The following is a 27,245-nucleotide window of genomic DNA, read 5'->3' as shown; positions in this document are numbered from 1 at the left end:
CCTCTTGCTCTTCACCAAGACCTTTCTGGGTGATTCTCTGGGCACTTCCCCGCTAGAGGGTCTGCACGGATGCCTCCCCAGACTGCAGGGCACCCACTGCTACTGTTGCAGAAATCATCCCCAAACATGAGACCAGAGCAGGCTGTGGTGAATAGAGAGGTTTCATACACCGGTGGGCAAAAGATGTGGGTCTCTCCAGGAAGTTCTCGGCCCCAACAAAGGAACAGCACGTCTATAGTCACACAGCTTGGTTACAGAGAGTGCAGACACGGGCACACTGCAGGCACATGATCTTGGTTACAGAGAGAGTGCAGACACGGGCACACTGCAGGCACATGATCTTGGTTACAGAGAGAGTGCTGACACGGGCACACTGCAGGCACATGATCTTGGTTACAGAGAGAGTGCAGACACGGGCACACTGCAGGCACATGATCTTGGTTACAGAGAGAGTGCAGACACGGGCACACTGCAGGCACATGATCTTGGTTACAGAGAGAGTGCAGACACGGGCACACTGCAGGCACATGATCTTGGTTACAGAGAGAGTGCAGACACGGGCACACTGCAGGCACATGATCTTGGTTACAGAGAGAGTGCAGACGTGGGCACACTGCAGGCACATGATCTTGGTTACAGAGAGAGTGCAGACACGGGCACACTGCAGGCACATGATCTTGGTTACAGAGAGAGTGCAGACACGGGCACACTGCAGGCACATGATCTTGGTTACAGAGAGAGTGCAGACACGGGCACACTGCAGGCACATGATCTTGGTTACAGAGAGAGTGCAGACACGGGCACACTGCAGGCACATGATCTTGGGCCCTGGTGCTGGTTGGGCACAGGGGTCTTATCTCCCTGCCTAGGCTGGCTTCCTCCCTAGCTGTCCTGCTCAGCGATGCGGAGAGAGGAGGCAAGGCCGCTGCAGTCAGGAAGGCTGTGAGGCCCATCAGGCGCAGAGGAAACACAGACAGGCCATATGTCCCTACATCACAGAGGAAAAGCAAATCTCTGTGGGGCACATAGACTAAAATACCTACATAGGGTGGATCAGGGGAGTGTGCTCTCTGTTCATCTCTTTATCCATTTCACTACTATTCAGTCAGCGTTCACTAGAGCACACATCACCCTGCATGAGGACTTGGTTTCAAGAATATCTTAGCATGTGCAGGGGGGACGCCTCCTAAGTGGTGAAGCTGGTCTGCAGGTCTCTCTCTCCCCTCCCTCTCAATTTCTTTCTATCTGTATCCCCCCCCAAAACACAGTGAATGAAATAAATAAAAAGGAAGCTTTCCTTAGAGAGAGGTGTGTATCTTGTGATTGACATGAAAATAGGGTCACTGAGCACTGAAATAGGAGCACTGAGACCTGTCCTCTGCTCCTCTGACTCTAAATGGGAAAGTACCCCAAATTAATAACTACAGCCAGGGCACATCTTCCATTTGATTTTATTCTACTATTCTTGGTTTATTTCAAGAAAATGAGCATTTAACACTGGAGATTCAGTTGGGGGAGAGTGATGTTTGTATAAATAGCATCGTTTACAATGAGCCACACGTGAGTGCATTGGATCGGACATTTGGATAGTGACAAACCATTTGGTCTTGGGTGTCTTTTCTGCACTTTGAGTAGGGTGTGAACATAGTGATGGCAACCGCATGGCTTGCACTGGAATCTGGGGTGTGTGTTAGAGAGAGACAGAGAGACGGAGATAGAGAGAGAGCTCCATTGTGCAGACTTGGAGGAGTGTGACTTTCTCAGCTGGTGCTTCTCATCTGGGTGGTGTGACAAAAGAGATGCTTGTGAGTGAAATTTCAGGTGAGAAACTCAACCTGTGTATCGCTTAGCACAGTGTCAGGACTGGGGAGGGGTCTCGGCAGGGCTGTTTAGTGCTGTGGCTCCTTCCTCCCTTCCTCTCTCTCTCTCTGCTTCCTTCCTTCTTTCCTTTCGTTCTTCCTTCCTTTCTTTCTTTTCTTTTCCCCAAAGATAGAGAAGGAAGCTAGATGAAATGTGAATAAGGACTGAGATTAAATAGGGGAAGAGGAGACAACAAGGAGGTGGCAAGAGGAGGGAAAGGCAAGGGGGAGGAGAGATGTGGTAGTGAGAGGGAAAAAGTGAGGCGAGGAGAGGAAGAGGCGACAGAAAGAGAAGAGAAGGTGGGTGGAGGGGTGAGGAGGCGGTGGAGGGCAGCCAGGGCCAGGCCTGTTTTCCAACTCGCAGCATCTGTTGCAGGGCTGCCCCCAAACATTGTGAAAGGCCCTTTCTCGGTAATGTTTGCTCTCCGGTAATGTTTGCTCTCCGGGAGGGTGCAGTGGTTTGCACTTCTCCAGATAATTGGCTACTTTGTGGGTGCACTTTCCTATGTAAATCAGTCATGTGTTGGAGTTGGGAGGTAATGCAGACCAGACCAGTCTCAGAATGGAGCACATGGAAGTGGTTCTTCTATTTCTTTTATTTCTAAAGCCAGGTAAGAGTGAAAGGCTTTTAAAAAACTTGAATTGATGAATTTTTTTTTCTAGGATGCATTAAAAACCAGAAGTTTGATAAGATTTTATATAGTATGTGTATTTAGAATTTTGATTCCTGGGATTCCCCATGCAGAATCTTAATTTCAGATGAAAGAATTCTTCAAGAAATAATTTTAATTTCCTGTATCTGGGGGAAATAATGAATGGTTACCACAGAGTAAGGAATGAAGTTTATTTCAATTTAAAAAACAGATAATGTGGCCAAGGACCCCCAACGGTTGGTCATTGCTTGGTTGTCCATCTGACTAACTGAGATTGTTTCTGTTAATGTGACTTATTTTCCTTGCTCTAGATTTACATGGTGAAGTCTCTCTTTTATGACATCCTATTATTATTATTATTTTATTATTATTATTAACTTTATTTTTAGCCTCAAGGGTTATCACTGGGGCCCAGTGCCGGCAATACAAATCCACTGCTCCTGGGAACCATTTTTTCCAGTTTTATAGGACAGGACAGAGATAAATTGAGAGGGGAGGGGAGATAGAGAGGGAGAGAGACAGAGACACATGCAGACCTGCTTTGCCACTTGTCTGGTGACCCTCCTGCAGGTGTGGAGCCAGAGGCTCGAACCGGGACCCTTGCCTGGGTCCTTGTGCTTCATACTGTCTGCGCTTAACTGAGTGTGCTCCTGCCAGCCCCGATCCTGCTATTTTTTTAATTCGAGAGACACTTTTATAATTAATTTATTATGAGAGAGAGAAGAGAGGCTGACTGGAGCCTACCTCTGCTCTGACGTATGGCAGGGCTGAAGTAGTGTTGGCTCATATACAGCAAACATCCCGGGAACCTGTTCACACCTGGTGAGATGTCCCCAGACTGTACCCCTGCCCCTCAGTGTCAGCCCCTCCGCCCAGCCCACTGGGACCTCTCTACCTGTGGCCCCCACGCCCCTCAGTTCTGCGCTCAGAACGCAGTGATTTGTTTGGTCTTAGTCTCTCCTGCTGCTGTACACAGTGACGACACCCTGTGGGGCTGGCCACCTCCTCGTGGCCTATGTCACCCAGCATCCTGCGTAGCTCCCTCTGTGCTCTTCAGATGGTGCCATCTCTTCATTTGCTTTTTTTGAAATAATTCTTTTAAAAACATCAATTTATTTGGACAGAGGAAAATTGAGATGGGAATAGGAGGTAGAGAGAGAGAAAAAAAAAAGACCTTCTTTTTTTTTTCTCCCCCCTCCAGGGTTATTGCTGGGCTCGGTGCCTGCACCATGAATCCATTGCTCCTGGAGGCCATTTTTTTTCCCCCTTTTGTTGCCCTTGTTGTAGCTTCGTTGTGGTTATTATTATTGCCCGTGTTGACGCAATTCGTTGTTGGATAGGACAGAGAGAAATGGAGAGAGGAGGGGAAGACAGAGAAGGGGAGAGAAAGACAGACACCTGCAGACCTGCTTCACCGCCTGTGAAGCGACTCCCCTGCAGGTGGGGAGCCGGGGGCTCGAACCGGGATCCTTACACCGGTCCCTGCGCTTTACGCCACATGCGCTTAACCCACTGCGACACCTCCCGACCCCCCAAAAAAGACCTTCTTCACTGCAAGTGAAGCTCCCCACCTGAAGGTGGGGATCAGGACTTAAACCTGGGGCCCTGTGTATGGCAATGTGTACTCAGCCAGGTGTGCCACCACCCAGCACTATACTCACCCAGGTGTGCCACCACCCAGCACTGCACTCACCCAGGTGAGCCACCACCCAGCACTGCACTCACCCAGGTGAGCCACCACCCAGCACTGCACTCACCCGGGTGTGCCACCACCCAGCACTGCACTCACCCGGGTGTGCCACCACCCAGCACTGCACTCACCCGGGTGTGCCACCACCCAGCACTGCACTCACCCGGGTGTGCCACCACCCAGCACTGCACTCACCCGGGTGTGCCACCACCCAGCCCTGCACTCACCCGGGTGTGCCACCACCCAGCCCTGCACTCACCCGGGTGTGCCACCACCCAGCACCCCACCACCCACATCCGTCTCTCATTTCCTTTTTTGGAAATAAATCTCCTTACAAGTGTTTTATTATCTTTATGTATTTGATAGAGACAACCAGAAGTGGAGAGTAAGGGGATAGAGAGAGGGAGAGAGACAGAAACTCCTGAAGCCTTTATTCACCTCTTATGCAGCCTCCCCTGCAGGTGGGGACTGGGGACTTGAACTTGAGTCCTTCTGCATTGTAACATGTGTGCTCAATCAGATGCACCACCACCTGTCCCTGAAATAATTATTCTTTAAATATTTATTTGTTTGGACAGAGAGAAATTGAGAGGGGAGGCTAGGTGTGTGTGGGGGGGAGACATCTGGAGCCTTGCTTCAGTTCAAGTGAAGCTGCCCGCCTGAAGGTGGGGATTGGGGGCTTGAACCTGGGTCCTGTGCATGGCAATATGTGTGCTCAGCTGGGTGCACCCGAGCCCCCTTCTCTCCATTTCCTGTCGTGAATATAGCAATCTTCTCAGCCCACTTGTCTTCCACTGGGCTCCTAGGTGGTCTCCACGTGTCATCAATCATTATCCCGGCACATCCGTGAGCACTGGTCTTCTGGGGCAAATGACTCTGTACTATTTAGGACCCAGCAGTGGCTTTGGTGGGCACATGGTAGGTCTGCTTGGACCTTCTGGGGAGGCGGTGAGGGGATCACTGCACGCCGTGCTCCACGGAGGCTGCAGCAGACTGTGCTCCCGCCCGCGTGGACAGTGGCCCTTCATTCTGTGACCCTTGGTACTTGCCGCTTAATGTGGTGTGAGGGAACCGCATGCAAGTGGTTCTTCTGTTTCTTTTATTTCTAAAGCCAGGTAAGAGTGAAAGGCTTTTAAAAAACTTGAACTGATGAATTTCTTTTTCTAGAATGCATTAAAAACCAGAAGCTTGATAAGATTTTATATAGTGTGTGTATTTAGAATTTTGATTCCTGGGATTCCCCGTGTGTGTGTGCGCGCTTGGTACTATGTGTGCTTAACCAAGAGCACTACCACCCAGCCCCCAAAAGGGATGTTTTAAAAGAGTATTTAAGAGAACACTCCAGTAATTCAAATGTCCTGTACTATAGTTACTCAGGTAATACAAAAAAATCCCTTACTTCATGGACTCTTGTGACATTCTCTGTGGGCACAATCAAATGTCTCTAAGTAAGGTTTTAAAAGTCTTTAATTGTTTTTTTTGAAATATTCTCTTATTATTTTTTAACTTATTTATTATTGGATAGAAACAGAAATTGAGAGAGGAGAAGGAGACAATGGAGAAACACTGGCAGCCCTGCCTCACCACTCATAAAGCTCCCCTACAGGTGGGGACCAAGGGCCTGAACCTGGGTCCTTGTGCCCTGTGTTGTGAGCACTTAACCAGGTGTGCCACCATCTGACCCCCTTCAAAGTGTTTCTTTTTAAAAAAAATATTTATTTATTTATTTATTTATTTATGTATTCCCTTTTGTTGCCCTTGTTTTATTGTTGTAGTTATTATTGTTATTGTTATTGATGTTGTTGTTGGACAGGACAGAGAGAAATAGAGAGAGAAGGGAAAGGCAAGGAGGGGGAGAGAAAGACAGACACCTGCAGACCTGCTTCACCGCCTGTGAAGCGACTCCCCTGCAGGTGGGGAGCCGGGGGCTCGAACCGGGATCCTTACGCCGGTCCTTGCGCTTTGCGCCACATGCGCTTAACCCGCTGCACTACCGACCGACTCCCTCAAAGTATTTCTTTAGAATCATTTTACCATCAGCCTGCTTTCTTAGATTCAATCACTGTGTCCTCTCTACCTCTTATGATCTCACTAGGGAGATATAATGGAAAGCACATTGTTGTCATTTTTTCTCGAATCTCCACATCTGGAGATTCCAGCATTGATGAGACCTAATCTTGCTGTTGAAGCCACTGCTCTTACACAGAGTGCGGCAAGACTAAGGTGCTCAGGCCACTCTCCACTACACCCACACAAGAGCCCCTACACTTCTGGCACGTCCAGGGCACCTGCAGGATGTTAGCCGGGCTGGGGGTGGCTGAGTCTGAGCCCCTGAGCCTGTCCTCAGGGTGTGGACAGGGCCAGAGGTGAATGTACTCTGCAGGGTGAGACTCGCAGGACGGGGCAGGGCCAGCAGGCCTTTGCAGTCTCTGGTGCAGCTTGTCCTTCCTCTGCTATGAACCAGCCAGGAGCCTTCTGAGGTCAGGGCACCTTTAACCGCTACTTGCTGCCACAGCTACTGTTTGGATCTGAGCCACCAGAACAGCTGACCTGTGTGTTATCTGATGTCTCCCTGGACTCCAGTCCACACACTGACGGTGCAGGGGCCTCCTCCTGACCCCTTAGTGTGCTGTGCCCTCCCCTCTGTGTTTACCTGGGATCAGTGTCCCCACATGCCAAGGCAGAGTGTACTTCCTTGCGCTCTGTGCCCTGGGCTCAGTGTCCCCATATGCCAAGGGACCCCATCTGCTCTGTGCCCTGGGCTCAGTGTCCTCACATGCAAAGAGACCCCTTCTGCTCTGTGCCCTGGGCTCAGTGTCCTCACATGCAAAGAGACCCCTTCTGCTCTGTGCCCTGGGCTCAGTGTCCTCACATGCCAAGGGAACCCTTCTGCTCTGTGCCCTGGGCTCCGTGTCCCCATATGCCAAGGGACCCCATCTGCTCTGTGCCCTGGGCTCAGTGTCCTCACATGCAAAGAGACCCCTTCTGCTCTGTGCCCTGGGCTCAGTGTCCCCATATGCCAAGGGACCCCTTCTGCTCTGTGCCCTGGGCTCAGTGTCCCCATATGCCAAGGGACCCCTTCTGCTCTGTGTGCCCTGGGCTCAGTGTCCCCATATGCCAAGGGACCCCTTCTGCTCTGTGCCCTGGGCTCAGTGTCCCCATATGCCAAGGGACCCCTTCTGCTCTGTGCCCTGGGCTCAGTGGCTCCATATGCCAAGGGACCCCTTCTACACTGTGCCCTGGGCTCAGTGTCCCCATATGCCAAGGGACCCCTTCTGCTCTGTGCCCTGGGCTCAGTTTCGCCACATGCAAAGGGACCCCTTCTGCTTTGTGCCCTGGGCTCAGTGGCCCCATATGCCAAGGGACCCCTTCTGCTCTGTGCCCTGGGCTCAGTGTCCCCACATGCAAAGGGACCCCTTCTGCTCTGTGCCCTGGACTCAGTGTCCTCACATGCCAAGGGACCCCTTCTGCTCTGTGCCCTGGGCTCAGTGTCCCCATATGCCAAGGGACCCCTTCTGCTCTGTGCCCTGGGCTCAGTGTCCCCATATGCCAAGGGACCCCTTCTGCTCTGTGACCTGGGATCAGTGTCCTCACATGCAAAGGGTCCCCTTCTGCTCTGTGCCCTGGGCTCAGTGTCCCCACATGCAAAGGGACCCCTTCTGCTCTGTGCCCTGGGCTCAGTGTCCCCACATGCAAAGGGACCCCTTCTGCTCTGTGCCCTGGGCTCAGTGTCCTCACATGCCAAGGGACCCCTTCTGCTCTGTGCCCTGGGATCAGTGTCCTCACATGCAAAGGGTCCCCTTCTGCTCTGTGCCCTGGGCTCAGTGTCCCCACATGCAAAGGGACCCCTTCTGCTCTGTGCCCTGGGCTCAGTGTCCTCACATGCAAAGGGTCCCCTTCTGCTCTGTGCCTTGGGCTCAGTGTCCTCACAAGCCAAGGGACCCCTTCAGCTCTGGGCCCAGCCTAGGACCTCCTCCACCATTATGCATCAGGACCTGAACCCCTCACCTCCACCCCACCCCAGAGTCCTTTACTTTGGTGCAGTACACCAACTCCAGGCCAAGTTCTGCTTTGTGTTTTCCATTTTGTTCTTATTTCTCAATTTCTGTCCATATTCATCCTTCGCTTTCTGGCTGATATCACTTCACAGAATTCCTTCAAGTTCCATCCAAGATGAGGTGAAGGTACTTCATTATTCTTCACAGCTGAATAGTATTCCATTATGTATATAGACCATGACTTACTCAGCCACTCATCTGTTGTTGGACATCTGGGCTGCTTCCAGGTTTTTAAACATTTTTTTTATATTTATTATTTATTTATTTTCCCATTTTTTGCCCTTTTTTTTTTATTGTTGTTGTTGTAGTTATTATTGTTGTTGTTATTGATGTCATCATTGTTAGATAGGACAGAGAGAAATGGAGAGAGGAGGGGAAGACAGAGAGGGGGAGAGAAAGGGAGACACGTAGAGACGTGCTTCACCACTTGTGAAGTGACTCCCCTGCAGGTGGGGAGCGGGGGGGGGGGGGGGGCTCGAACCGCGATCCTTATGCAGGTCCTTGCGCATCGCGCCATGTGCGCTTAACCCGCTGTGCTATCACCTGACTCCCTGTTTCCAGGTTGTGGCTATTACAAATAGTGCTGCTATGAACACAGGTACACACAGATCTTTCTGGTTGGGTGTGTTGGGTTCCTTAGGATCTGTCCCCAGGAGAGGAACTGCAGGGTCACAGGGCAGGTCCCCTTCTAGCCTTCTGAGAGTCTCCAGGCTGCTCTCCACAGGGGCTGGACTCACTGACATGCCCACCAGCATGAAGGAGGGTTCCTTCACCCCTAGCTGATGCCTTCTATTCCAATTTCAGCACCACTAGAGCAAACGACTGTGGTCCAGGAGTGCTACTATGGCAATGGGCAGAACTATCGAGGCTCGATGGCCACCACCGTCACAGGACGGACGTGCCAGTGCTGGTCCTCCATGACGCCACACCAGCATCAGAGGACCCCGGAAAACTACCCAAACGCGTATGTCTTTGGGTTCAGTGGGAGAGAAGTGCGGTGAAGTGAGGTTTCCTCTCAGGAGGCTGAGGCTGGAGCCAAAGTCGTCAGACCAATCTCTGGGCTCTAGAGATGAGCCAACGGATGTCAGGCATCACATTTTGAGCAAAAGTGTGAAAGAGAAGAAATGAGAAGTTGTCTGTCTCTGCATAGTCTTGTGGAATTGAGGAGGGTGGGGAGGGTGTGAAGGATGGAGTCACAGTGGTGGAGAGCCCAGGAGTGAGTGCCTGAGAGCTTGGAAAGTGTTCTCACCTCAGACCTGATGGAGGCCAATGCCATCTTTTGAATCTGAACATGTGTCATCCAGTCTTCGGTCCCTAAAGTGATTCTCATTGTGTCAGAGAACATGTTTACGCCTCATCTGCATCTATGATGCTGACCCCTCTGTCCCCTGAGCAGACGGCATCACTGGCTACCTAACACTCACCCGAGAAGAGGACCAGAGAGAGTGCTCTTGCTTCGAAGAGAAGTGCTGGCAAGCCCCGCAGGAAGGCCTTTTATTTGTGATAAATGGTGGTTTAAAAGATTACAAGGCAACAGGCTATAGTTTCACACCACACTCATCACCAGAGTCCTTTGCCCAGCCTCACAACAATAACCACCATCCTTCTCGCAAAGTCTTAGAGACACTGCATTTGCTTCCAGTATTTTTCTGCAAATTCATGTGTCATCAGTTCTGTTAATGCCAAGTCTTTAATCTCTTTACTTATTTTGCTAAGTACAATCACTTCCAGTTTCAGCCATTTTGTCCCAAAGGACATAATGTCATCTTTTTTGATTGCAGAGTAGTATTCCATGGAGTCTATATCACATAACTTCTAGATCCAGTCCAATTATAATGGAATTTATCATAACTCTTAGAAGGAGCTTGTGAAAATACAAAGACCTGCTAAATACAGTATTCTAACTACCCCAGAGCCAAGCACTGTGTAAGAATAAGCAGTCAGTCCTTTGCTAGATCAAAGCCCGAGAGTACAGGGCATCCTGGCTACTCCCACCTCCCTGACCTCTCACGTGTGTGCACTTTGCAGGGGCCTCACACACAACTACTGCAGGAATCCCGACGGTGACCCAAGGCCTTGGTGCTACACCACAGACCCCACTGTGAGGTGGGAGGCCTGCAACCTGACCCAGTGCTCAGAACCTGAGCCCAGTGTCACAGTGTCTGCAGTGACGACCCTCAGCACCATGGCACCTGCTCCCCCCCCGCCAGGTGAGTGGACTGAGCAGAGACCTACCTCTGTGGGACTGGAGTGAAAGGAGATAAAGACTTTAGGGACATGGAGCCTGGGCTGCTGCAGGGTCTCATGCTGGTTGAAGCTGTGCGTGTGAGGGAGTCTGCATATGCTGGCAGGTTAACAAAACTCTTGGTTTGGGGCTAAAATGCATCAGGGGCTTCTTGGGATTTATCAACTCAGGGCTGTGAAGATGGGTGAATCTGAGGCTAGAAAGGTTGACATGAAACCAAACACACCCATCCAAAAAGATTTGTGTACACCTATGTTCATAACAGCACAATTTGTAATAGCCACAACCCGGAAGCAACCCAGGTGTCCAACAACTTGAGTGGTTAAGTAAGCTGTGGTCTAGACACAAATGGAATACTATGCAGAAGAATGATGGCCTTAGATGGAGCTTGAAGGAATCCTGTAAAGTGAGATCAGCCAGAAAGAGAAGGATGAATATGTACAGAAATTGAGAAATAAGAACAGAATGGAAAACAAAGCAGAACCTGGCCTGGAGTTGGTGTATTGCACCAAAGTAAAAGACTCTGGGGTGGGGCGGAGGTGAGGGGTTCAGGTCCTGGTGCATTATGGTGGAGGAGGTCCTAGGCTGGGCCAAGAGCAGAAGAGGGAGCTGTTGGCAGGAGAGGACACTGAACCCAGGGCACAGAGCCAAAGGGGACGATCTTTGGAGGGGTGTGGTGCAGGTAGGCAAGTGGTACATTATATAAAGGAAGCTCTCGCCTCCCCTTATGAAGAGCAGGAGGGTTGGGAGGCCACAAACAATCCCGGCTCCTCTCTGCTTCCTTCACCTCTGGGGTGGGGTCCGAACTCCTATCACTATGGCAGCTTGTCTGCCAGACAGCAGTCCAGGGCTCTGTGCCATGCCCAGGGAGACCGATTCTCCCCTATGTCTGCATGGAATGTAGGGGTTCTGTGACTTTACACTTTTCAGGACTCAAGATGGCAGTACTACGATGAGCACTAAATGTAGTCAAGTCCCTCTCCGTAGCTTCAGGTTCCTCCCCAGTGCCAGATGGCAGCTTCAACAATCACACTCCTGTCACTTTTGGCTAGACCCGAACTGTGTCCCATCTTTGTCCCCTTGAAGCTGAGACATCAGATGGCCCCATCCTGCTTGTGCATGCTGCGTTTTTGTGCATGGGGCACAGGGAGACTCCTTCCTGATGAATGCCCTGTGGGTGACATGTCTCATGTATCTGCCATGTTCTGTCTTTCAAGTGCACTTAGAAAAGAATACTAATACTTCCTATGCTGCAGCCACCGTGAAATTTAACTTCAGTTCATATCCCATAAAATCTAAAGTGTTGCACTGACCATATGTCTGCTCCTGATGCTGCCTTTCTCTTCTCCATCAGGAAAATGTCATTATTTGACTACATCTGAACTTTTTTGAGTTGAGTAAAAATTTCTAAATGATACTTAAAAAGAAATTTCAAAGATGTTCCTTAAATGTTTGATTTTTGAATACTTTCTTTGAACCACAACATTATTCTAAATATCTGATGATTCCTGTATCTGGCGCTCTTGGTATTGGTGATGTTCTCTAGTGCTTGGCTTTTTAGCAGTTTGATTGTGCTATGAGTTTATTTGAATTATTTATTTTTTTACTATTGGGTAGAGGTAGAGAGGGTGAGTGAAAAGGAGACATACGCATGCAAGCTTCATCAATGCAGAGCTTCCCTGCAGGAGGGGTCCAGAGGCTTGATCTCAGGTACCTGCGTGTGTGAGTCACTGCAAAACCCACTCATGCTCATTAGGCTGATGGGTGAAGCTGGCAGTTACACCGAACATTGTAAGATGCTTTTAGAAGACTGCAATAGCTTTTCTACTCTCCCGTCATTCCTATCTTGACTTCATTCTTCTTCTTTTTTAGTTTGCTTCTTTTGTTTTTCATCAGGGTTATAAGTGGTGCTTGATATCTAAATGAAGACTCCACTGCTCAGTGGTCATTTCTATTTTACTTTGATTTTTTAGTAGATATCAGGTGCACTACTACAAAAACACAAGTCTGTTGGCCTTTTCAGCTGCTCTAGTCCTTCATTGTCCACCTCCAGTGATCCATCAGACAGTGTAGACCCAATTCTGGAAGTCCCTTCTGCCTGGAAGTCTTACAGTAGGCATGGAGCCTGCTAGAGTTGCCTTTTGTGCAGGCACAGAGCCAGAGTGCTCAACTAGCTAACTCCCCAGGCCTTGTATGGAGTTTCTGCTGCCAGATCAGTGGCCTGAGTACCTCTTATGTCCAGGGGTAAGAGGCCAGTAGTTCCCTGACTTTCTGAAGCCACCACTGTCTTCTACCACAGAGCTGCCAGCATGGGCCTGGTGGCCAGAACTCAGGGCCTCTTCTGTGCATGGCTTCTGACCCGTGGTCCCGGTCACCTCCTGGCCCATTGTCTGAGCACCCAGCTGAGGGGACTCGACTTTGTTGGAAGTCCCAGCTGCATGGTGGAGAGCCCAGGCTGGCTCACTAATCACCAATTCATGTTGTTTTGCTGAGCCACTTTGTGTCTCCTCTTACTCCGTGGCTCTGCCTGTAGAAGCCCAGCCTCAGGGGTGTCCAACTGACTTCAAGGTGCTTGGGTTTGAGCCCACCTGACTTCCCGGGTCACGAGGCTTTTCCCCATGGAGTTTTCTCTTCTCCAGCCACATTGTAGTGCTTCCACGCATGCGCACGTACACACACACACACACACACACACACACACACACATGGTGGTGCGTTCTTTCCATGCCTTGACAGATTCCTTGTCATCTTGCGTCTCAGTCAAAACGGTGTCTGCCCAGTGATTTCTGCGTCTGCCCATCCCATAGCATCAGCTTCTGGAAAAGTCCGGTGGTCAGGGTCTCTGTCCATTGTCCTTTATGTCATGTTCCATTTTCTGCGGACAGACTGGATTTTTCACACATGGGCCCCTAGTCTCGACATATTGGGGTGCAGCGCCTAGGGCACCATGTCTCCATTGCATTCTGTGCCATTCTGTGTGAAAGCCTGTGGTACGTGATTCAGTCGCTCAGTTGACTGAAGACCTGGCTCCACACAGCAAGTTGAGTGCTCAGTGTATGCAGAGACCAGCAGACCTGGATGTACTTTGTGAACACCACAAAGGGGAACTCAGTGAGCGAGCGAGGGGATGATGGAGAGGGGATATTCTCCACTGGAAGGGGGCTTTCTTGAAGGTGTTCAGCAAGGAGACACCTTCTGACAAGAATTACCCGTACTGAAATGTCCAAACACAGGGTGAAGGGAAGACAAGAACCATGCTTCCAATGATTCTGCTTTCTGCTCAGGCTTCTCTGATTTCTATATGGGAAAGAGAGAGAGAGAGAACAGGAATGAGAGAGAGATATAGAGAGAAAGGAGAGAAAGGAAAAGATGAATGCTTTGTTGTGCTATGTTTCCTTCATGCAAACACAACGTCCTCACTTTCTGCCCTAACAGGTCAGTGCCTGGAAGGCACCGGTGAGAACTACAGGGGCAGCGTTGCTGTGACTGTCTCTGGGCACACCTGTCAGCGCTGGAGGGAACAGAGCCCTCACAGCCACAGTTGGACCCCGGAAAACTACCCCACCAAGTAGGTGTCCCCATGGTTCTACGTCCCAGCGTGAGGTGGTGATTGGGATGTTTATCCATTCTCTGGACGTAGCCTATCGCCTGTGGCCAAGACCTATCTGCAGACAGGAGACGAGAGCATGAGTTGGGGACAGCACAGTAGCACCCTGTGCCGCCACCGCTGGCCATGACCCCAGTACCCCTAGGTCTTTCATAGAAAAGTCAGTCCGCAGGACGGGCTTCTGCTCTCCTCACCAGGGAATGGCAGGAAGGAGTCCCGCCTGGCCTGCTTCTGCTTTGACAGGGGACACAGCAAACGAGTCATGATGTGGAAGGTTCTCTGAGCACACGCGAGGCACTCTTGACACACATGAATAGGGCCCATGGGTATCAGGTGACACTGACACAGCAGTGAGGCGTTGTGTCTCATGTGCACAGCCCAGCACGTTGTCCAGCTCAAAGCAACTTCCCTCCCTTTTGAGTCCAATGTCAGGGGACACCTGTGTGGGATGGTGGTAAGAAACCTGTTGAAGTTGCTCAGCTGAGGAAGAACCCACAGTTGTTGTGTCTTCAGCTCCATGAAGAAGTGCCCATTTCTGGTCCCATCCCCACACACCAGGCTGCTGAGGGCAGGGAGCACCATGACATCCCAAGAACCAGGCACCCAGTAGAGCTGATGGCTGTGTCAAGAAGCCAGCAGGGAGACCTGTTCCCTAGGCTTCTTGGCAAGCCCGAGTCCTGATGCCTTCCTTTTCAGGAATCTGGATGGAAACTACTGCCGTAACACTGGAGGAGAGGTTGCCCCTTGGTGCTATACCACCAACAGTGCCGTGAGGTGGGAATACTGCAGCATCCCCGCCTGTGAGTCCCCTACCCCTCCCACGGAGCAGCAAGTTGTCCCAGGTAAGGAAGGCCCTGAGACTCTCCCCAGGGCCACCCATGCTGTCTTGATGCTGCTCCTTCACTGGGCTGGTCTTTCTGGGGGAGCTCTCTTGATGTGTCCGCTGTGTTGTGAGCAGAACGTGGGCAGTTCCGGCTCACAGCTCTCTGGAGGTTGACGTGAGTTTCCCTGTTCAGAGAGACTCCTGGGCAGTGCTTCCTGTGCTCTTGTGCAGAATGTGTCTGTGATTTTGCCAGCTGGGGTGCTCAGGGAAGGTCACCGAGTGCAAATCTTCTAGAGCAGTTTGCTCCTTCTGTATCCACTGTGTCTGTCCTCCTGATCTGCTTTGTATTGGCTGGTGAGAAGGCTGTGCTGATGGCTACGTCTTAGCTGAGGCCTTGAGATTCTCTCTCTTTATTGTCTCTCTCTCTGTATGTCTGTGTGTGTGTGTGTGTGTGTGTGTGTGTGTGTGTGTCTATTTCTCTGTCCCTCTAACTCCCTTTCCAAGAAGGCTTGCACACAGTGTGATTGTGGCTGGCCACTGAGAAAACTGACATTTTCTTTGACAAGAAGCACCCCTTTTTTCATGACCGGACAAGGGCCTAGGTGTGGAAGAGAGGCAGGGAGGCTCTCCTGGGCCATGCCTTTTGTCTCTTCCCAGGCTTCATACTTTCCACCTTTGCAAAGATCTCCTTGTTCTGGTGTCCTCTCTCCCCACAGACATAACCATGTTGCTCTCCGACCCAACAGGTCAGTGCTTGGAAGGCACCGGTGAGAACTACAGGGGGAGCGTGGCTGTGACTGCCTCTGGGCACACCTGTCAGCAGTGGCGGGCACAGAGCCCTCACAGCCACAGCAGGACCCCAGAGAACTACCCCACCAAGTAGGTGCCCCCACGTTCTCCCTCACAGTCAGTCCCTTGTCCGTGGGATCTTTCCTCTAGAGTCATTGTATTCCTGTGACCTACAACCAAACCATCTGGCCTGGGACTGTGCAGACAGACAAAGTGGAACACAGCAGGAATCTGCAACAGCACTGTTTGTGAAAGTGCTTTGCCTTCTTATACCCCTCAGCTCCCTAGCAAACCCCAGCCCTGGATCCCCAATCATTTGTGATCAACGCCAGTCCCAGAGAGAACCCCGTTCTATTGAGGAGGGGTACCTGACACTGGGCCCTATCAGCGAGCTGTTTTATCAAGTGCCACAAGCAGTAGAGTGATGGAGCCTGGAGACACTCTGAATTTAGAGTGGCACACTTCCAGGACATTACTAGGACTCACGATGACCGTGAGGTGGGAGGAGTATGGAAATGTGACATTGTCTTTCCACAGCACAGCACAGCACAACACAGCACAGCACAGCACAGCGCAGCGCAGCACAGCACAGCACAGCGCAGAACAGCACAGTACAGCTCAGTACTCTAAGCAGCCCAGAATCACACTCTTCCCTTTGTGAGCCTAAATCTAGAGGTGACTCTGTGTCACCATTGTGTGAAATGTGCTGGAATTCCTCTGCTTAGGAAGACTGCGTGGGTATATGCTTCTGTCTTTGCACAGTATGTGCTGGAAATGGTGTGTTAGGGAACATGGTGCAATGAAGTCAACATCCACAGAGTGAGGAATGGTATTGAGATGGTAGATAAGAAAGAAGAAAGGAAACGGGAAAATGAAAAAGGCAAAAGCTGGTCGTGTTGTGTAACCCTCTCGGCAAACCTGATCACGGCCCCTCCGTCTTCAGAAATTTGGTTGGAAACTACTGCCGGAACCCTGATGGAGAAATTGCCCCATGGTGTTATACCACCAACAGTGCTGTGAGGTGGGAATACTGCAGCATCCCTGCCTGTGAGTCCTCAAGCCCACCCACAGAGCCCATGGTTGTCCCAGGTAAGAAGGGTTGTGAGATATTGCTGGTGGCCTGCAGTGCTCCCTGGAGGGCCAATCTTGCTGTCTTCACATTCCTACTCCTTCTTCTTCTCCTACTCCTTCTTCATCATCATCTTCTATTTCTTCTTCTTCTCTTCTTCTTCTTCTTCTTCTTCTTCTTCTTCTTCTTCTTCACCTTCTCAATCTCCTCTTCCTCCTCCTCTTCTTCCTCTTCCTCCTCTACCTTCTCTTCCTCCTCCTCCTCCTCCTCCTCCTCCTACTTCTTGTGTAGGATGGCCCTTTTAGAATCACTGTGTGGATTTGATGGTTCTGTTCTGGTCAAAGTAAGCGTTCCGGGCTTACCAACTTTCGTTGCTATTTGTTGATGTTGGCGTTATGGTTGAGAAGAGTTTCCTGGGGAATAGTTCACGTGCTCTTGGCAAGAACATATCTTCTGCTATTTTTTCTCTGCTGGGGTAAAGTTTTGGCTAGAACTTGGGTGCCAGCACACTGTAAGGTAATATGTTTGCCCCACTAGGAGTGACACTTCTGGGCCTCAACATCTTTTTTTCCATTGCAGCAAAGTCCAGTCCATAGTCAGCTTTACAGCTGCTCTAGTCCTTTGTTGTCCACCTCCAATGACCCATCAGATAGTATAGACCCAATTCTGGAAGTCCCTTTTGCCCGGAAGTCTCACAGTAGGCATGGAGCCTACTAGAGTTCCCTTTTGTGCAGGCACAGAGCCAGAGTGCTCAATTAGCTAACTCCCCAGGCCTTGCAGGGAGTTTCTGCTGCCAGATCAGTGACCTGAGTACCCCTTATGTCCTGGGGTAACAGGCCAGTGGTTTCCCCGATTTGAGCCCAGGCAGGCTCAAGGTCACCAGTTCATGTTGTTTTGCTGAGCCACTTTGTGTCTCCTCTTACTCCGTGGCTCTGCCTGTAGAAGCCTAGCCTCAGGGGTTTCCAACTGACTTCAGGGTGCTTGGGTTTTGTGCCTACCTGACTTCCCGGGTCACGAGGCTTTTCCCGATGGAGCTTTCTCTTCTCCAGCCACATTGTAGTGCTTCCACGCATGAGCACGTACACACACACACACACACACACACACACACACACACACACACACACATATCACAAAGACACACACACATCACAAAGACACACACACATATACACATTCATGGTGGTGCTTTCTTTCCATGCCTTGATCGAGTCTTTGTCATCTCTGCATCTCAGGCGAAGTGGGGTCTGCCCAGTGTTCTCTGCCTCTGCTCATCCCATCCCCTGCTAGAAGACTCCGGTGGTCAGGGTCTCTGTCCATTGTCCTTTATGTCATGTTCCATTTTCTGCGGACAGACTGGATTTTTCACACATGGGCCCCTAGTCTCGACATATTGGGGTGCAGCGCCTAGGGCACCATGTCTCCATTGCATTCTGTGCCATTCTGTGTGAAAGCCTGTGGTACGTGATTCAGTCGCTCAGTTGACTGAAGACCTGGCTCCACACAGCAAGTTGAGTGCTCAGTGTATGCAGAGACCAGCAGACCTGGATGTACTTTGTGAACACCACAAAGGGGAACTCAGTGAGCGAGCGAGGGGATGATGGAGAGGGGATATTCTCCACTGGAAGGGGGCTTTCTTGAAGGTGTTCAGCAAGGAGACACCTTCTGACAAGAATTACCCATACTGAAATGTCCAAACACAGGGTGAAGGGAAGACAAGAACCATGCTTCCAATGATTCTGCTTTCTGCTCAGGCTTCTCTGATTTCTATATGGGAAAGAGAGAGAGAGAGAACAGGAATGAGAGAGAGATATAGAGAGAAAGGAGAGAAAGGAAAAGATGAATGCTTTGTTGTGCTATGTTTCCTTCATGCAAACACAACGTCCTCACTTTCTGCCCTAACAGGTCAGTGCCTGGAAGGCACCGGTGAGAACTACAGGGGCAGCGTTGCTGTGACTGTCTCTGGGCACACCTGTCAGCGCTGGAGGGAACAGAGCCCTCACAGCCACAGTTGGACCCCGGAAAACTACCCCACCAAGTAGGTGTCCCCATGGTTCTACGTCCCAGCGTGAGGTGGTGATTGGGATGTTTATCCATTCCCTGGACGTAGCCTAGCGCCTGTGGCCAAGACCTATCTGCAGACAGGAGACTAGAGCATGAGTTGGGGACAGCACAGTAGCACCCTGTGCCGCCACCGCTGGCCATGACCCCAGTACCCCTAGGTCTTTCATAGAAAAGTCAGTCCGCAGGACGGGCTTCTGCTCTCCTCACCAGGGAATGGCAGGAAGGAGTCCCGCCTGGCCTGCTTCTGCTTTGACAGGGGACACAGCAAACGAGTCATGATGTGGAAGGTTCTCTGAGCACACGCGAGGCACTCTTGACACACATGAATAGGGCCCATGGGTATCAAGTGACACTGACACAGCAGTGAGGCGTTGTGTCTCATGTGCACAGCCCAGCACGTTGTCCAGCTCAAAGCAACTTCCCTCCCTTTTGAGTCCAATGTCAGGGGACACCTGTGTGGGATGGTGGTAAGAAACCTGTTGAAGTTGCTCAGCTGAGGAAGAACCCACAGTTGTTGTGTCTTCAGCTCCATGAAGAAGTGCCCATTTCTGGTCCCATCCCCACGCACCAGGCTGCTGAGGGCAGGGAGCACCATGACATCCCAAGAACCAGGCACCCAGTAGAGCTGATGGCTGTGTCAAGAAGCCAGCAGGGAGACCTGTTCCCTAGGCTTCTTGGCAAGCCCGAGTCCTGATGCCTTCCTTTTCAGGAATCTGGATGGAAACTACTGCCGTAACACTGGAGGAGAGGTTGCCCCTTGGTGCTATACCACCAACAGTGCCGTGAGGTGGGAATACTGCAGCATCCCCGCCTGTGAGTCCCCTACCCCTCCCACGGAGCAGCAAGTTGTCCCAGGTAAGGAAGGCCCTGAGACTCTCCCCAGGGCCACCCATGCTGTCTTGATGCTGCTCCTTCACTGGGCTGGTCTTTCTGGGGGAGCTCTCTTGATGTGTCCGCTGTGTTGTGAGCAGAACGTGGGCAGTTCCGGCTCACAGCTCTCTGGAGGTTGACGTGAGTTTCCCTGTTCAGAGAGACTCCTGGGCAGTGCTTCCTGTGCTCTTGTGCAGAATGTGTCTGTGATTTTGCCAGCTGGGGTGCTCAGGGAAGGTCACTGAGTGCAAATCTTCTAGAGCAGTTTGCTCCTTCTGTATCCACTGTGTCTGTCCTCCTGATCTGCTTTGTATTGGCTGGTGAGAAGGCTGTGCTGATGGCTACGTCTTAGCTGAGGCCTTGAGATTCTCTCTCTTTATTGTCTCTCTCTCTGTGTGTCTGTCTGTCTGTCTGTGTGTGTGTGTGTGTGTGTGTGTGTGTGTGTGTGTCTATTTCTCTGTCCCTCTAACTCCCTTTCCAAGAAGGCTTGCACACAGTGTGATTGTGGCTGGCCACTGAGAAAACTGACATTTTCTTTGACAAGAAGCACCCCTTTTTTCATGACCGGACAAGGGCCTAGGTGTGGAAGAGAGGCAGGGAGGCTCTCCTGGGCCATGCCTTTTGTCTCTTCCCAGGCTTCATACTTTCCACCTTTGCAAAGATCTCCTTGTTCTGGTGTCCTCTCTCCCCACAGACATAACCATGTTGCTCTCCGACCCAACAGATCAGTGCTTGGAAGGCACCGGTGAGAACTACAGGGGGAGCGTGGCTGTGACTGCCTCTGGGCACACCTGTCAGCAGTGGCGGGCACAGAGCCCTCACAGCCACAGCAGGACCCCAGAGAACTACCCCACCAAGTAGGTGCCCCCACGTTCTCCCTCACAGTCAGTCCCTTGTCCGTGGGATCTTTCCTCTAGAGTCATTGTATTCCTGTGACCTACAACCAAACCATCTGGCCTGGGACTGTGCAGACAGACAAAGTGGAACACAGCAGGAATCTGCAACAGCACTGTTTGTGAAAGTGCTTTGCCTTCTTACACCCCTCAGCTCCCTAGCAAACCCCAGCCCTGGATCCCCAATCATTTGTGATCAACGCCAGTCCCAGAGAGAACCCCGTTCTATTGAGGAGGGGTACCTGACACTGGGCCCTATCAGCGAGCTGTTTTATCAAGTGCCACAAGCAGTAGAGTGATGGAGCCTGGAGACACTCTGAATTTAGAGTGGCACACTTCCAGGACATTACTAGGACTCACGATGACCGTGAGGTGGGAGGAGTATGGAAATGTGACATTGTCTTTCCACAGCACAGCACAGCACAGCACAGCACAGCACAGCACAGCACAGCACAGCGCAGCACAGCACAGCACAGCGCAGAACAGCACAGTACAGCTCAGTACTCTAAGCAGCCCAGAATCACACTCTTCCCTTTGTGAGCCTAAATCTAGAGGTGACTCTGTGTCACCATTGTGTGAAATGTGCTGGAATTCCTCTGCTTAGGAAGACTGCGTGGGTATATGCTTCTGTCTTTGCACAGTATGTGCTGGAAATGGTGTGTTAGGGAACATGGTGCAATGAAGTCAACATCCACAGAGTGAGGAATGGTATTGAGATGGTAGATAAGAAAGAAGAAAGGAAACGGGAAAATGAAAAAGGCAAAAGCTGGTCGTGTTGTGTAACCCTCTCGGCAAACCTGATCACGGCCCCTCCGTCTTCAGAAATTTGGTTGGAAACTACTGCCGGAACCCTGATGGAGAAATTGCCCCATGGTGTTATACCACCAACAGTGCTGTGAGGTGGGAATACTGCAGCATCCCTGCCTGTGAGTCCTCAAGCCCACCCACAGAGCCCATGGTTGTCCCAGGTAAGAAGGGTTGTGAGATATTGCTGGTGGCCTGCAGTGCTCCCTGGAGGGCCAATCTTGCTGTCTTCACATTCCTACTCCTTCTTCTTCTCCTACTTCTTCTTCATCATCATCTTCTATTTCTTCTTCTTCTCTTCTTCTTCTTCTTCTTCTTCTTCTTCTTCTTCTTCTTCTTCTTCTTCTTCTTCTTCTTCACCTTCTCAATCTCCTCTTCCTCCTCCTCTTCTTCCTCTTCCTCCTCTACCTTCTCTTCCTCCTCCTCCTCCTCCTCCTCCTCCTCCTCCTCCTCCTCCTCCTCCTCCTACTTCTTGTGTAGGATGGCCCTTTTAGAATCACTGTGTGGATTTGATGGTTCTGTTCTGGTCAAAGTAAGCGTTCCGGGCTTACCAACTTTCGTTGCTATTTGTTGATGTTGGCGTTATGGTTGAGAAGAGTTTCCTGGGGAATAGTTCACGTGCTCTTGGCAAGAACATATCTTCTGCTATTTTTTCTCTGCTGGGGTAAAGTTTTGGCTAGAACTTGGGTGCCAGCACACTGTAAGGTAATATGTTTGCCCCACTAGGAGTGACACTTCTGGGCCTCAACATCTTTTTTTCCATTGCAGCAAAGTCCAGTCCATAGTCAGCTTTACAGCTGCTCTAGTCCTTTGTTGTCCACCTCCAATGACCCATCAGATAGTATAGACCCAATTCTGGAAGTCCCTTTTGCCCGGAAGTCTCACAGTAGGCATGGAGCCTACTAGAGTTCCCTTTTGTGCAGGCACAGAGCCAGAGTGCTCAATTAGCTAACTCCCCAGGCCTTGCAGGGAGTTTCTGCTGCCAGATCAGTGACCTGAGTACCCCTTATGTCCTGGGGTAACAGGCCAGTGGTTTCCCCGATTTGAGCCCAGGCAGGCTCAAGGTCACCAGTTCATGTTGTTTTGCTGAGCCACTTTGTGTCTCCTCTTACTCCGTGGCTCTGCCTGTAGAAGCCTAGCCTCAGGGGTTTCCAACTGACTTCAGGGTGCTTGGGTTTTGTGCCTACCTGACTTCCCGGGTCACGAGGCTTTTCCCGATGGAGCTTTCTCTTCTCCAGCCACATTGTAGTGCTTCCACGCATGAGCACGTACACACACACACACACACAAACACACATATCACAAAGACACACACACATCACAAAGACACACACACATATACACATTCATGGTGGTGCTTTCTTTCCATGCCTTGATCGAGTCTTTGTCATCTCTGCATCTCAGGCGAAGTGGGGTCTGCCCAGTGTTCTCTGCCTCTGCTCATCCCATCCCCTGCTAGAAGACTCCGGTGGTCAGGGTCTCTGTCCATTGTCCTTTATGTCATGTTCCATTTTCTGCGGACAGACTGGATTTTTCACACATGGGCCCCTAGTCTCGACATATTGGGGTGCAGCGCCTAGGGCACCATGTCTCCATTGCATTCTGTGCCATTCTGTGTGAAAGCCTGTGGTACGTGATTCAGTCGCTCAGTTGACTGAAGACCTGGCTCCACACAGCAAGTTGAGTGCTCAGTGTATGCAGAGACCAGCAGACCTGGATGTACTTTGTGAACACCACAAAGGGGAACTCAGTGAGCGAGCGAGGGGATGATGGAGAGGGGATATTCTCCACTGGAAGGGGGCTTTCTTGAAGGTGTTCAGCAAGGAGACACCTTCTGACAAGAATTACCCGTACTGAAATGTCCAAACACAGGGTGAAGGGAAGACAAGAACCATGCTTCCAATGATTCTGCTTTCTGCTCAGGCTTCTCTGATTTCTATATGGGAAAGAGAGAGAGAGAGAACAGGAATGAGAGAGAGATATAGAGAGAAAGGAGAGAAAGGAAAAGATGAATGCTTTGTTGTGCTATGTTTCCTTCATGCAAACACAACGTCCTCACTTTCTGCCCTAACAGGTCAGTGCCTGGAAGGCACCGGTGAGAACTACAGGGGCAGCGTTGCTGTGACTGTCTCTGGGCACACCTGTCAGCGCTGGAGGGAACAGAGCCCTCACAGCCACAGTTGGACCCCGGAAAACTACCCCACCAAGTAGGTGTCCCCATGGTTCTACGTCCCAGCGTGAGGTGGTGATTGGGATGTTTATCCATTCTCTGGACGTAGCCTATCGCCTGTGGCCAAGACCTATCTGCAGACAGGAGACGAGAGCATGAGTTGGGGACAGCACAGTAGCACCCTGTGCCGCCACCGCTGGCCATGACCCCAGTACCCCTAGGTCTTTCATAGAAAAGTCAGTCCGCAGGACGGGCTTCTGCTCTCCTCACCAGGGAATGGCAGGAAGGAGTCCCGCCTGGCCTGCTTCTGCTTTGACAGGGGACACAGCAAACGAGTCATGATGTGGAAGGTTCTCTGAGCACACGCGAGGCACTCTTGACACACATGAATAGGGCCCATGGGTATCAGGTGACACTGACACAGCAGTGAGGCGTTGTGTCTCATGTGCACATCCCAGCACGTTGTCCAGCTCAAAGCAACTTCCCTCCCTTTTGAGTCCAATGTCAGGGGACACCTGTGTGGGATGGTGGTAAGAAACCTGTTGAAGTTGCTCAGCTGAGGAAGAACCCACAGTTGTTGTGTCTTCAGCTCCATGAAGAAGTGCCCATTTCTGGTCCCATCCCCACACACCAGGCTGCTGAGGGCAGGGAGCACCATGACATCCCAAGAACCAGGCACCCAGTAGAGCTGATGGCTGTGTCAAGAAGCCAGCAGGGAGACCTGTTCCCTAGGCTTCTTGGCAAGCCCGAGTCCTGATGCCTTCCTTTTCAGGAATCTGGATGGAAACTACTGCCGTAACACTGGAGGAGAGGTTGCCCCTTGGTGCTATACCACCAACAGTGCCGTGAGGTGGGAATACTGCAGCATCCCCGCCTGTGAGTCCCCTACCCCTCCCACGGAGCAGCAAGTTGTCCCAGGTAAGGAAGGCCCTGAGACTCTCCCCAGGGCCACCCATGCTGTCTTGATGCTGCTCCTTCACTGGGCTGGTCTTTCTGGGGGAGCTCTCTTGATGTGTCCGCTGTGTTGTGAGCAGAACGTGGGCAGTTCCGGCTCACAGCTCTCTGGAGGTTGACGTGAGTTTCCCTGTTCAGAGAGACTCCTGGGCAGTGCTTCCTGTGCTCTTGTGCAGAATGTGTCTGTGATTTTGCCAGCTGGGGTGCTCAGGGAAGGTCACCGAGTGCAAATCTTCTAGAGCAGTTTGCTCCTTCTGTATCCACTGTGTCTGTCCTCCTGATCTGCTTTGTATTGGCTGGTGAGAAGGCTGTGCTGATGGGTACGTCTTAGCTGAGGCCTTGAGATTCTCTCTCTTTATTGTCTCTCTCTCTGTGTGTCTGTCTGTCTGTCTGTCTGTGTGTGTGTGTGTGTGTGTGTGTGTGTGTGTCTATTTCTTTGTCCCTCTAACTCCCTTTCCAAGAAGGCTTGCACACAGTGTGATTGTGGCTGGCCACTGAGAAAACTGACATTTTCTTTGACAAGAAGCACCCCTTTTTTCATGACCGGACAAGGGCCTAGGTGTGGAAGAGAGGCAGGGAGGCTCTCCTGGGCCATGCCTTTTGTCTCTTCCCAGGCTTCATACTTTCCACCTTTGCAAAGATCTCCTTGTTCTGGTGTCCTCTCTCCCCACAGACATAACCATGTTGCTCTCCGACCCAACAGGTCAGTGCTTGGAAGGCACCGGTGAGAACTACAGGGGGAGCGTGGCTGTGACTGCCTCTGGGCACACCTGTCAGCAGTGGCGGGCACAGAGCCCTCACAGCCACAGCAGGACCCCAGAGAACTACCCCACCAAGTAGGTGCCCCCACGTTCTCCCTCACAGTCAGTCCCTTGTCCGTGGGATCTTTCCTCTAGAGTCATTGTATTCCTGTGACCTACAACCAAACCATCTGGCCTGGGACTGTGCAGACAGACAAAGTGGAACACAGCAGGAATCTGCAACAGCACTGTTTGTGAAAGTGCTTTGCCTTCTTACACCCCTCAGCTCCCTAGCAAACCCCAGCCCTGGATCCCCAATCATTTGTGATCAACGCCAGTCCCAGAGAGAACCCCGTTCTATTGAGGAGGGGTACCTGACACTGGGCCCTATCAGCGAGCTGTTTTATCAAGTGCCACAAGCAGTAGAGTGATGGAGCCTGGAGACACTCTGAATTTAGAGTGGCACACTTCCAGGACATTACTAGGACTCACGATGACCGTGAGGTGGGAGGAGTATGGAAATGTGACATTGTCTTTCCACAGCACAGCACAGCACAGCACAGCACAGCACAGCACAGCACAGCACAGCGCAGCACAGCACAGCACAGCGCAGAACAGCACAGTACAGCTCAGTACTCTAAGCAGCCCAGAATCACACTCTTCCCTTTGTGAGCCTAAATCTAGAGGTGACTCTGTGTCACCATTGTGTGAAATGTGCTGGAATTCCTCTGCTTAGGAAGACTGCGTGGGTATATGCTTCTGTCTTTGCACAGTATGTGCTGGAAATGGTGTGTTAGGGAACATGGTGCAATGAAGTCAACATCCACAGAGTGAGGAATGGTATTGAGATGGTAGATAAGAAAGAAGAAAGGAAACGGGAAAATGAAAAAGGCAAAAGCTGGTCGTGTTGTGTAACCCTCTCGGCAAACCTGATCACGGCCCCTCCGTCTTCAGAAATTTGGTTGGAAACTACTGCCGGAACCCTGATGGAGAAATTGCCCCATGGTGTTATACCACCAACAGTGCTGTGAGGTGGGAATACTGCAGCATCCCTGCCTGTGAGTCCTTAAGCCCACCCACAGAGCCCATGGTTGTCCCAGGTAAGAAGGGTTGTGAGATATTGCTGGTGGCCTGCAGTGCTCCCTGGAGGGCCAATCTTGCTGTCTTCACATTCCTACTCCTTCTTCTTCTCCTACTCCTTCTTCATCATCATCTTCTATTTCTTCTTCTTCTCTTCTTCTTCTTCTTCTTCTTCTTCTTCTTCTTCTTCTTCTTCTTCTTCTTCTTCTTCCTCTTCTTCTTCTTCTTCTTCTTCTTCTTCGCCTTCTCAATCTCCTCTTCCTCCTCCTCTTCTTCCTCTTCCTCCTCTATCTTCTCTTCCTCCTCCTCCTCCTCCTCCTCCTACTTCTTGTGTAGGATGGCCCTTTTAGAATCACTGTGTGGATTTGATGGTTCTGTTCTGGTCAAAGTAAGCGTTCCGGGCTTACCAACTTTCGTTGCTATTTGTTGATGTTGGCGTTATGGCTGAGAAGAGTTTCCTGGGGAATAGTTCACGTGCTCTTGGCAAGAACATATCTTCTGCTATTTTTTCTCTGCTGGGGTAAAGTTTTGGCTAGAACTTGGGTGCCAGCACACTGTAAGGTAATATGTTTGCCCCACTAGGAGTGACACTTCTGGGCCTCAACATCTTTTTTTCCATTGCAGCAAAGTCCAGTCCATAGTCAGCTTTACAGCTGCTCTAGTCCTTTGTTGTCCACCTCCAATGACCCATCAGATAGTATAGACCCAATTCTGGAAGTCCCTTTTGCCCGGAAGTCTCACAGTAGGCATGGAGCCTACTAGAGTTCCCTTTTGTGCAGGCACAGAGCCAGAGTGCTCAATTAGCTAACTCCCCAGGCCTTGCAGGGAGTTTCTGCTGCCAGATCAGTGACCTGAGTACCCCTTATGTCCTGGGGTA

General features: G+C 51.0%; 1 protein-coding gene across 1 annotated transcript in view; it reads left to right on the top strand.

The window, feature by feature from the left end:
• The first annotated feature begins 2,404 nt into the window (after positions 1 to 2,404).
• LOC103127856 (uncharacterized) overlaps positions 2,405 to 27,245 on the top strand; it is a 135,114-nt gene continuing 110,273 nt past the window's right edge. Inside the window, exons 1-15 of the mRNA XM_060205114.1 lie at positions 2,405 to 2,470; positions 9,065 to 9,224; positions 10,289 to 10,470; positions 13,941 to 14,073; positions 14,809 to 14,954; positions 15,682 to 15,814; positions 16,668 to 16,813; positions 18,699 to 18,831; positions 19,567 to 19,862; positions 20,452 to 20,584; positions 21,443 to 21,588; positions 23,499 to 23,631; positions 24,367 to 24,512; positions 25,252 to 25,384; positions 26,243 to 26,459. Coding sequence (XP_060061097.1) covers positions 2,422 to 2,470; positions 9,065 to 9,224; positions 10,289 to 10,470; positions 13,941 to 14,073; positions 14,809 to 14,954; positions 15,682 to 15,814; positions 16,668 to 16,813; positions 18,699 to 18,831; positions 19,567 to 19,862; positions 20,452 to 20,584; positions 21,443 to 21,588; positions 23,499 to 23,631; positions 24,367 to 24,512; positions 25,252 to 25,384; positions 26,243 to 26,459 — 2,286 coding nt within the window. The 5' untranslated portion in view covers positions 2,405 to 2,421. The remainder of the gene's footprint in view (positions 2,471 to 9,064; positions 9,225 to 10,288; positions 10,471 to 13,940; positions 14,074 to 14,808; positions 14,955 to 15,681; positions 15,815 to 16,667; positions 16,814 to 18,698; positions 18,832 to 19,566; positions 19,863 to 20,451; positions 20,585 to 21,442; positions 21,589 to 23,498; positions 23,632 to 24,366; positions 24,513 to 25,251; positions 25,385 to 26,242; positions 26,460 to 27,245) is intronic.

The sequence above is a fragment of the Erinaceus europaeus genome, chromosome 13, assembly GCF_950295315.1.
Source record: "Erinaceus europaeus chromosome 13, mEriEur2.1, whole genome shotgun sequence".
NCBI lineage: Eukaryota > Metazoa > Chordata > Mammalia > Eulipotyphla > Erinaceidae > Erinaceus > Erinaceus europaeus.
This window is presented reverse-complemented; position numbering and strand designations above follow the sequence as displayed.